The sequence below is a fragment of the Centruroides vittatus genome, unplaced genomic scaffold (genome assembly GCF_030686945.1).
Source record: "Centruroides vittatus isolate TY-2023 unplaced genomic scaffold, ASM3068694v2 contig_329, whole genome shotgun sequence".
Classification (NCBI taxonomy): Eukaryota; Metazoa; Arthropoda; class Arachnida; order Scorpiones; family Buthidae; genus Centruroides; species Centruroides vittatus.
The window spans coordinates 3443733-3455500 of NW_027122113.1; the positions used below are offsets into that span (position 1 = coordinate 3443733).

Sequence of the window (11768 nt, forward strand, 5' to 3'; positions counted from 1 at the left end):
AGACGTTAATTACAGTGTTATTTTAATGTAATTTTATACATAATGTATGTTTATTATAATTAATAAATCTATATAGGAATAATATCTGTGTCTAATAAAACAAAGCGATTATAAAAATGAAAAGCGTGCGTTCCATCTCGATCTTTTGTAAGCGAAATTTTATGATTTTAATTTTTAAAAAATGAGATTTTTATTTATAATTTCTGTAATTTGATCTATAAGAGCAAAAAACTAAACTTATCAAATATCAACTCTCTGTAAATAATTTCATCATTTACTTATTAATGTCAGATTTGTTAAATTTCATGGGATTGTATTATTTTTCAACTTGAGGGTAGTAGAAAGCTTTGTATATTTTCTCCCGTAAAAGTAATAGACTCTGCCAGTTCCCCACTGTGAAGGACAACAAACTGCTAAATGTTTAATTACATTGTTTTCATAAACTCTCTTCTCTGTCAGTTGTGGGTCGAATGACTAACAAATTGTTTTATTGTATTCAGGGGAATAGATTTGGAGACTAGTATTACCAGTAATGAATGCTGTAATTTTATTTTTAATCATTTAAAAAATATTGATAAAATTACCAAATAAATGATTGGGTCACAATTACTAGTGGTATTGCTATATAACAGACATGGGCAAATGAGACTCCGAGAGCCGCATGCGGCTCTTTTTGAATTTTATGTGGTTCTTGCTGAAAGTGTTAATTTCTGCTTTTTATTATTATTTTTACAGTTTTATTTCCACAATTTTGTGAAAATATGTTTATTAAAAAAATTCAATACTTGTTCTATATTATATAATAAAATCCAGGTACAGAACTGCAGTACAGAATAAAAAAGTACAGAACTGTGGCTCCCATGCATTTTGCAAAACCTACATTTCGGCTCCCACTGAACTTTTGCTTGCCCACCCCTGCTATATAATGAACATGCAACCCACTGATTCTGCCAGAAGTTGTTTTTTTTCTTCTTTAATTACATTTTTTTTATGAAGAAATCAAAAAATGTACCTTGAAATAAATGGCATTTGAAATTTGGCATGTTATATGGAAACACATTCTGGTAGTTATGTTACTATTCCATTTGCTTTGCTGTGTAATGGTGGGAATTCTGTATGGGGCACATGAAAACTTAATGCGGGCCTGTTCTGGCTTAATGCAGTCTTACTGGTCACTTTTCTGGAGTATAAACTCAGCCTAACTATTTTCATATTTAATCTTATCAGTCCACTTAATAATCAATCTAATATCATATGCAATGTTATTGATACAAAATATGTGTTCGTTTGTGTGTTTTTTTAATAACGCCTGTTTTCGTTCATTTTAACACTATTAGCTTTTTTAGCTTTTTTTCAGTGTGAACTCTCTTTTCTCACTTTTTTTTATTGCCATGACTGCTTTAAGCCCTGATTATGTTCATTAACTGATCATCCAATGTATTATATTAACTTTTATATTCTTAATAAATAGTAATTACTTTGTTAAAAATTTTTAAAAAAATACATATTTCTAAATATAAGTTGGTTAAAATAATTATATTGGTGGAGAATTTTCTGGTCAAAGTAGATAAAAATATCCAGTTTAATGTTTTTGAACTTTTTACATTCATTTTTAAAAGCTTTTAAAATTTTGCTTGATTTATATGTTTAAACAGTAAGATAAATACTTATTTAAAAATTAAAAATGTTTGAGTTTTATTGAAATTAAATTTTGATTTTTGAACCAAATATTTCATTGCAAAAGAGAAGAAATAGAGATATTTCAAATGTAATGGCTTTTGAAGATGGATTTTAAGTTAATCTAAAATATCTCAAAAAAGACAGGGTGAAGTGATTATGAAGTTCTTGTAAAGTTTTAACTTTAATTTAACAACTTTGGATGTGCACATGATAAAAATACAGTTTAAATGATACATAAAAGTCTTCAGTTGCTTCTCAGTGATTTCATAAATTGTTTCTGTGATTTTGATGTTAAGATAAAATTCATCTAAGGAATAAGATGAAGAATTTTTTATCTAAATAATAAAATATGGAAATTATATTAAATAATAAAAATTAAAATTGTATTATTGTAAAACACTAAGAATTAAGCTTTTTTGTATCATTTACAGCACATTTTTACCATTTACAAAAACCAAAATTATTAAAGCTTAAAGTTGCACAAGATGTTTTTAAACACTGTATTTCAAATAAATAATTTATTTTTTCATACAGGGTTATTCAAAAGTCTCTTGCACGCTCTTCATTCCAAAATTACTGAAGATGTGTTAATGTTGTTACATAAGAAGGCATGCATGCATGGAGAATCGGATGGGAGCTTTTTGTTGACCTTGAAAATCATTTTCAAAGATACATTGTAACTGTTTAATGAACAGAAGTAATGTGAAAGTTTCAATGACAAAGTTAAAAAGCACTATTTAATTAGTCTAAAACTGGGTTTAAGTAAATACATTTAAGATTGCATAACTTGCAACTTTAAATTTATGAGGAGTAAAAGTGATTTTGTTTTACAAGACCTTGAAAATCCTTTTTAAGATTAATAACAATGTTCCATTCAATTCTTATGTAACTACATTAACAAAATTAATATATCTTTTGTATTTTTGGAATGAAGAGGGTAAAAGGGTCTTTTGACTCATTCTGTGTGTAAATGATTCTCCAGATTGCAATTATATTTTCAATAAATATTAAATGTATTTTCAATATTAAATGTATTTATATATGTATAAACTTTACTATTTAATTTTTTAGACCACCTATTATTATTGGAGTAACAAATCCTTTCTTTGCAAAAACCCTTCAGCATTGGCCTCACATAATTAGAATTACAGATGTATATCAAGGTATAAATTTATTACCTTTTGTTAAGTTTAAAAATGTAACATGAAAACTTTTAATAATGGCTAAGTTAGTAATTCTATTCCATGTATGTATGTATGTGTGTATGTATATAAAAGTAGAATATTCAAATAATATTTTTTGACTCAGTTAGCTTGTTAGTTATGGCTATAATTATAAGGGCTTATCACATCAAGTCAAGAAGGAATACATATAGTCACTAAAGAACCAAATCAAAATATTTAAATATAGCTTTAATTTCTTTAACTTAGGAATGCAGACCTCAGATATGCAGACCTCTTATCAGCCCATTGAACATTAGACATCTGGTATTAAACACAATAAATGTCTAAAATATTGTAACAAACATGGTAACAAATACATTTAAACTTTGCTTTCTAAAGGTGAAAACTAAAGTTTCTGAAAAACTTTTTAAAAAAAGAAAACAGTTTTGATCTCCTAAAAGGTTGGTTACTAGCAACAATTTGTTAGGATTGGATTTCAAAAATGTACAGTATGTTTTAAGTTAATAGATGTTACAAAAACATTTATACACTTTGTTACATTTAACTTTGTTACAAAAACATATATAAAATTAATAAACAGTAAATTTATGATTACAATATTAATACAACATTGAACAATGATACAATTACATTATGTTTACAACATAAAAGTGTTATTCGTGTGAAAATCAAATATTGAAAATTAACTGAAAAATTTTTATGTAAATTTTAATTATTCTTAATTTTTCATTTTTCACAAATATGCTTTGAATGCGGACAAATGTCTTAAGATATAAGCAAATACAAAAAAGTATGATGTCAATTCATTCATTGAATTCAATTTTCATTTTTATTTTATTTGGATAAATTTTATTTCATTTATTTTTGGCTATAAATCTAATATTGAAATTTAATAATTAACTATTTTTATATTTTTAATTTTAATAATAAAATTTATTATTTTTCAGCCACTTCTACTAATACAAAACAGAAAATTAAGAAAGCTGGAAACTTAAAAACTTTAGACTCAAAACCAGGTAGTTTTACCCTTTTTAATATACATTACAAGATAGCGTCATATGAAATATGCTGCTCTCTCTTATGCTATCTATGAAACAAGCTACTATTTGATTACCATTGAAGTTTTCTTCATTCACCTAAATAAAAAAAAATAATTCTGTTATATTGCATTTGTTTCAAATTCAAAAATTATAAATGTTTAGAATATTAATATTAATTACATATTCTATACTACATTATTCTAAACTGTTAGATGTAAGATTGTAAGCTGAGGATGGTCAAAAGTTTCAACCCAAAACACTTTTTTAATTAATAAAAGTTGACTTTATAAAATTATCAGTTAATTATCTTTCCAAAAAGTAATCAGATAACATTTTAAAGCATATTTCTGTTCAATATTCTTTTAAAATAATAATTTGGACATTGTCATCTTCTAAAGAATGGAATAAATTTATTTTCTTTTATTATATAATGGTTTTTAGACTTATCAAAGAATCTTTGATTTTATAATAAAATGTAAAATATTTTAGGGTTATATACAAGGTACAAGCCATTCCTTCAAAAGGAAAAGACAATATTAAAAAAACTATTAAAGGTAATATTAAAAGTTTCAATGTTTATAGTTTTTATTGAACTTCTTGTTCTTTATTTTCATTTTACATAAATTTTAATTTTTTTACTTATTTATTAGGGTTTACAAACAGAACGTCCATTAGAAGTACAAAATGCATTATTGAGAAGATATTTTTTAGAACTCACTCAAAGTTTTATGATTCCTTTGGTAAATTTTTAAAAGTTTATATATTTTGATAACTAAATAAATTTATTTATTTAGTCATTTATAAATTTATGCATTTAGTATTCATTTCATATCACATTATAGTGGAATCTTGCTTAATGAGCACCTCGCATAACGAGCAAATTAAATTTTTAAAAAATGACCCGCTTAACGAATGAAGTTTTGCATAACGAGGGACAAGAAGAGGGGAAGTCTCGGATTGTGCACATGCTCCATCATGTTATTATCTCTGATTTTTTTTGTTTTCTGCAAATCAAATTCACATTCCAAGTTGGTTCATTCCATGTTAGAAGAAAAGATGATGATGATTTATGCTCCTTAACAATGTACATTGTATAATTTTCTTTGAATAAACATTATACGTAAAATACTGTATTTACTCGCGTATAAGACAATCTCGCATATAGGACCAGATGTGACTTTAAAGATCAAAATAAAGAAAATTAAATTTATTAATACAATTCTAATTTTATTTTGTTTAATTTCAGATAAATTATCATCAAATGCACATATTAGGGCAAACAACTATGTTTTCTTGACGCTATCACCTTTTGTCTACTGGGACTCGCCCTCCGAAGCTTTGTTACAATTCTCCTCTTTTTCAGTCTTACTCCACAAAGCACTGTTCTCTGATCTGTTGATTTCTTGAATGACTGCTATCAGTTTTTGAAGAATGCTTTTCCATGCATCTGATACCCATGTAGCAAAACCAAAACATTTTAATGCACGTGACAGGAAAAAGTTTATTTTTAATGATTCAGAATGTACAAATATTCATTAAAAATACCAATTTAACAAATATGAAATAACTACATTTTTAATCATTGCTAAGTGACCAGGTATTTTTGAATCATCTCTCTAAAAGCGACATTCACCTTGACCTCGATAGCACTCTGCTATAATGACAGCATGAACTATACACAGTTCACAAAAGTTATTGCAAAAACACAAAGAATCCTTCACTTGCACGTATAGGACAACGTAGGTTTTTGAAGCAGTGAAAAATGAATAAAAAACCTCATCTTATATGCAAGTAAATACAGTATTTGAGTATTGTTTTCAGCATGGAATGCATTATTGTATTTTTATATTAATTTCTATGGGAAAAATTGTTTCGCTTAACGAGTGTTTCGTGTTACAAGTAAGGTTCTGTAATGAATTATGTTCATCAAGCAAGGTTCCACTGTGTGTGTGTGTGTGTGTGTGTGTATATATAGAGTTGTTCAGAAATTAATTTCCTATAATATATATAAATATTTTATTGAATTATATATTTAATTTTTGGTCCAATACCTATTCCATACTTATAAAAGTTCTGATCTTTGCTTTAAAAAAAATAATTCAAGTGATTTTTTGAAGTAAATGTTTTTCTGTTTAAAAAATTTCATAAAGACTGGAACAAGTAGTAATATTTATCAAATGTAGAAAAACAGTTTGTATGCACAAAAGAAAAAAATGGATTATGTTAATGTAATAATTTACTATTAGATATTGTTTAAGTATTTTAGTTTTTCTGTTGTTCTATGTTTCTAAATTTAATGTTATTTTGTAATGTAATTCATTTTTAATCACTATAGTTTCAGCAACTGAAAAGGAATTTATGAAAACATTAATGATTTAAAATTTCCATTATTTCTAGACTAGACTGAGATTTGTTTATTTATTTTTATTTTATAAATTTAGGATAATTTTAAGATAAAATTATTTGTTTTAACAACAAATAATTAAAATTGATAAATTCCAGAGTTTTTCCCAAAATACTTATATGATGATTATAAATAATAGCAATGAAAAACTTAAAAAAGTAGAAACAACTTTGATTCAAAAATTAATATTTTTATTGAATAACAAGTCATAGTTTAAAACTTTCTATAAGTTTTAAACTATAATTATCTTTGTATAGTGTAATCTATAACTTTAAATCATATTAACTATTATTATTTTGCATAAAATACATTTTTTTTTAATAGGAAAGATATATGGCAAGTCTGATGCCATTGCAAAAGAATATTTCACCTTATAAAGTATGTAAAATATTTTGTTTATTAAAATAAAAATCAGTTTTTTTAAAATCATTTTTAACTTTTATTTTTATTATATTTTAGGGTACGCCTACTTTGGGACCATTCAATCCAGATGATTTTTTAAAATTGGCAGAACATTCAGGTCCACAGTTAACGACAGGAATTAAAGGAGATTGGGCAGGTCTATATAGGTAAATAAATCAGTAAATGATATGTAATGTATATCAACACAAGAAATTATGTTGCTGAATGTTAAAATTTATTATTTCCAGGCGTTTCTTTAGGTGTGTAAATTTTGGGGGTTGGTACGATGCCAGGTACAAAGAAGTTTCACAAAAACTTCAAGCATTACATATGGAAGCAATGTCGGATGCAGTAAGTTTGAATTTTTGTTCTAAAATGAAATTAACAATAAAATAATCATCATTGTGTAATGATGTCAGAATATAATAAAAATTTCAAATAAATCTTCTTTATTAAAGAATACTCATTTGAAATTTATAGTTTTTTTATATTTATAGATCTGTAAGTATACAGGAGTCTTTAATTACATAAGAATCTAATAAGATTTAGATAAAATTATTAGTTTTCTGGATGCTTTAGTTGTTGGCTGTTTGTTTTTAATTTGAGTTATTTAGTTATTTTTTAATTTTAGATGTTAAATATATTCAGAAAATCCTGTCTGATAAAATACAAAATATCTCAATAAAAAAATGGTTAATCAGAATTAAACTGCATTTGGATTTCTTGAATAAAGGTATTACCTTTGTTTCAAGATTTTATATTAAAAATATTTTAAAATACAAATAGACAAATTTTGTAAAAGTGGATCTGAGGATGGTTTAACTCAATCAAAAATGTTAGCATTTCTCTGACCACTGTTAAAACTGTATTGTTTACTTCATCAGATCAGATACATCGGCTAATTCAACTTTAACCCAACAATATGTTTTCATCATTTTGATAAAATTATGATTATGAAAGCATAAGATTTCAGAAGTACAGATCCAGCTGACCAATCTCTCCACATATCCTCATTTAATATTGTTGACAAACTGAATTTTATTCGATAATATTGCTGTTTATAACAGGAAATTGTTCAATAGTACACTGGAAAACAATACTTAGTGCTAACATTTCCATCTTTACTGTCCTGAATAGGTACTTCTAGCAAAAAAATGGAGTGGAATATGCAATTTAATATGTTGCCACTATGGACCAGTTTACCACCTAATAAAAGTGTTTCTTTTTCTAATGTTGGAGAGATTATTATGTGCTTTTTTTCTTCCAATGAATATACATCTAGAACCAATTTGTGAACTGAATTTCTCTTTATAAAAAGATTGCTGGTTCATTGGCTTGATTCGTGAGTTTTCGAAATTTTTCTATAAAAGGGATGATGGAGATGCACAAAATATAAATCTTCTTGCGTGAAGCCTTTTGATATTCAGTATGATGTCTTGAAACAATATATATCTGAAGAACTGCTTATGGTTTTCTACGGCATCTTACTATCAAGACAAAATAATTAGTAGTAATCCTTATTCAATTTTACTCAGTCTTTTGACAAAGTAGGATTTCTCCTAATCTCTACATTTTACTGAATCAAATAAACATTTATGAAACATTATCTTAATGACTTACACAAAACAAATCATTTGTTTGTAGATGTTTTTAGTAAAAAGTAACAATCGTTTTCTCTCTATTTTTAATTGGGGCTAGAGGGATAGAGGTTTAATTTACCTGGAGAACTTATTTACAAAAATTTAAATGGCAGAAATGAATTTATTGTGTTAAAATTAATATGTAGGGAGTAATTATCCTTAAATTCTGTTTAAATTTATTTTTTCAAACTAGTTTAGACAAGTATATATTGAATAATGTTACAGTGTATTTAAAAATTTAATTCTCCATAAAATTATATCTTAATCATTAACAAATATCTAATTATTTCAATGTTATTAATACTTGATTAAAGTTTTATCAACAAGTAATCATATCCAAAACCTGTGTAAAGCAACTAAAGCAACAAACACAAAACCTGTGTAAAACCAATACCATGAAGCTTGAATACTTACATCACATGTAAATCAGTAAAATTCATCTTGTCACCCAAGTATCATGCAAATGATTCATAATAGCAGTTCACCCATGTGACAAAATGAAATATGTTATAACTACTTATATACAGCAAAATTGTTTCTAACAAGCAATTGTCTGCTAGGACCACACCACTTATGAACTAATGCAGCTACTCACCAGACATGGGAACATGAGTAGCTACCTGGCGCGGTTCCTTAATAAAGGAACCGGGCACTGTACCTGCTCCCTGGCTGAGTGGGAGGATAGTGACCACATACTCTTCAACTGCCCGCTCTACGATAAAGAAAGACAACCCCTCATTAATGCCACCTTAGCTGAAAACATCGCATGGCCCTGCACCTCGGACATTCTTCTAAAGCATAAGAACATCTTTGACGCGCTCATGAAGTTCATTAGCACCATCAAAATCCTCAGCTAGCTTTGTGAACACCCAAACCCACATCAGAGTCAACAATCGTCTAAGGACCCTATCTTTCTGTTTACATCCCCAGGGTCCCATCTGTGTACAACATTAGATTTTCCTTCGTTTATATTTTTATGGAATTTAGTAATATTTTGTCGGGACTATTATTGTTATATAATACTGTATTCATTGTATATTCGGTACTTTCCTGTATTTTTGGGGGGACGGGAGAGAGGGACTCCATGTGATCCCTTTCTCCCTTCTTCCCTCCTTTCACCCCTCTTCTCTCCCCCTTCCTTCTACCAGGCTATGCTTCCAGCTGGGCTGGTTCTTTCTTAAAATGTAAAATGTAAAATGCAAAATGCTAGGACCACTAACAGTGAGGAAGTGTTCCCAATACATCAGTAGCTTACCAGGCATGTCTCAAAGAGGACATTTGAATGACTGATTGCAATGGAGAACCATTCATGTCTGTGTTTTTGCCATGTATATTTGTGTATGTTCCTTTAAATTTGGACATGGATGTAGTTTCAGATGACAGTGTAACAGACAAAATTATCATAGACTAATAAGTTACATTGTATATTATTAAATGGGAAAAAAATAAGTTCAAGAGGATGTTTAGCTTTTTTTTTTCCATTATTTTTTTTATCTATTGATTTTAACTATATTTAAATTTTATAATTAAATTAATGTAATAAATTGTTCTAAATAAAACGTAAATATATAATAGATGTTTCTTAAAATTTTTCTTTAAGAATTTAACTCAGTGGATAAGAGATAAACAAGAAGTTGAAATTGTTGATTTGGTGCTTCGTCTTAGAGACAAATTGGTGAGTATTTGTATTAATTTCTCAGATTTTATTCTTTAACTATTTAAAAAAAAATCTTCTGTATTGAATTAATTGAGGTGATCAAATATAAACTATTGGCAAAAAAATTTCATATATTATAAATTAACATAGGCTATTTCAATTTGTCTTAAAAATTTTATATATTATTTGATATGTTAATAAAAATATATACATAACAGACAATACTTTTATTAACTAGAATAAATGTATAGTTTAGATAAACCTATTATAAAGTAGTTGAACTTCCACAAAATGAATTGCCCTTGAAAAATACTGAAAATTTGTTATATAGAAATTTATCAAATAGAAAGTAGTAAAAGACAATCTATTGTAATTAAATTTTTTATTTGTCTCATATTTACAAGTTTACTCTTTAGTCATATTTAATAAATTGAGTATTTGTTGTATTCGTTTGCTTATAATAAACAATTTTTTTTTTAATTTTTCAACTGTAAATACAGTCAAATTACAGTCACTGTATATAAGTTTTCTCAGTCGACTTTAATCATATGGTATTTTTCTAGATTTTTGAAAGATTTCATGTATCTTTGACTCAATAAGTTTTTATTTTTTAAGAATTAACATAGTGATTTAAAGCAGTTATTACCGAATGATTGTTTCTGATTCAGTAGAGAAATAGTATTTTTTAAATTTTCTATTCTCTCACAATAACTTGTATATCAGTTTTATTTATTTTACTTTTCAGGCTACAGCAGAAAATGAAAGTTTACCTCTGATGTCAGAAACTGTTAAGAAACTCCAAGATCACTTAGAAAATATAATAGATACTCTTCCTGATGATCTGAAACGAGTGTTGAAATCTAGTTGACCAATGGTTCATTTGGAGATCTGTTGGTAAATGCATAGCTTTAAATGCACAATGTATGTGTGCAGTCTGTATAAAGTATAGAAATATTGGAAATCCAATATTGTTGAACTGGCATTTAATTTAAATTAACCGATTATCATACAGGATAAGATATTTTTTTGTGCTTTTAAATCATGATTTAGAGTGCAGAGTATAATTTTATTAAATGAAATTTAAAATTGCTTCATCTCAAGCTGTTTTAACTTAAATAATAATCATGATTTGAAATTTCTTTAAAGCAGTTTCTTTTCATGTTTTACTTGCCTTTGGAAAGAAAATTGCTTCTAGAAAAACTAACATTAAATAGGTTTTATGAATTTATATATTTATATGTTAAAATTTGATTAATACATTATCTAGTCACAATTTAAAACTTTACTTATTATATTCTGTAATATTATAGTAAAAGAAAGTGGATATATTACCATTTGCACATTTCATTTTTATTGTATCATCTCATATATATATATATAATATTAAGTAAACTAATTTTGTGAAGAGTGCCATATTCATATACCATAATCAATTCTTGGGAATAATTTTGTCATATATGTATCTCAATTCTCAATCATTATGCTTAACATAATCTTCTTTCCAAAGGCATGATTATCGTTTATAAAACTGAAAATACTTGTAAATATTGTCAAATCATTGTGCAGAGATTGATTTAATCAGAATACTGTTACAATTGTGGTGTGTTTACCAAGAAAGAATAACATTTGTATATAAATATATATATATTATATTAGTCATGTTCCATTTTATACATTGAAAACAATGTAAGTTATTGCATACTGTAAGAAAAGTAGGCCATGTGGCCATTTTTAAATATTCAATAAATTATTTTTATACCA

The 11768-nt window shown here is 26.5% G+C and overlaps 1 protein-coding gene across 1 annotated transcript in view; it reads left to right on the forward strand.

Moving 5' to 3' along the window:
* LOC136973793 (protein DENND6A) overlaps positions 1-11768 on the forward strand; it is a 55123-nt gene extending 43355 nt beyond the window's left edge. The window contains exons 12-20 of the mRNA XM_067268561.1: positions 2752-2843; positions 3812-3880; positions 4394-4458; positions 4555-4644; positions 6633-6686; positions 6768-6877; positions 6959-7061; positions 9951-10025; positions 10753-11768. Coding sequence (XP_067124662.1) covers positions 2752-2843; positions 3812-3880; positions 4394-4458; positions 4555-4644; positions 6633-6686; positions 6768-6877; positions 6959-7061; positions 9951-10025; positions 10753-10875 — 781 coding nt within the window. The 3' untranslated portion in view covers positions 10876-11768. The remainder of the gene's footprint in view (positions 1-2751; positions 2844-3811; positions 3881-4393; positions 4459-4554; positions 4645-6632; positions 6687-6767; positions 6878-6958; positions 7062-9950; positions 10026-10752) is intronic.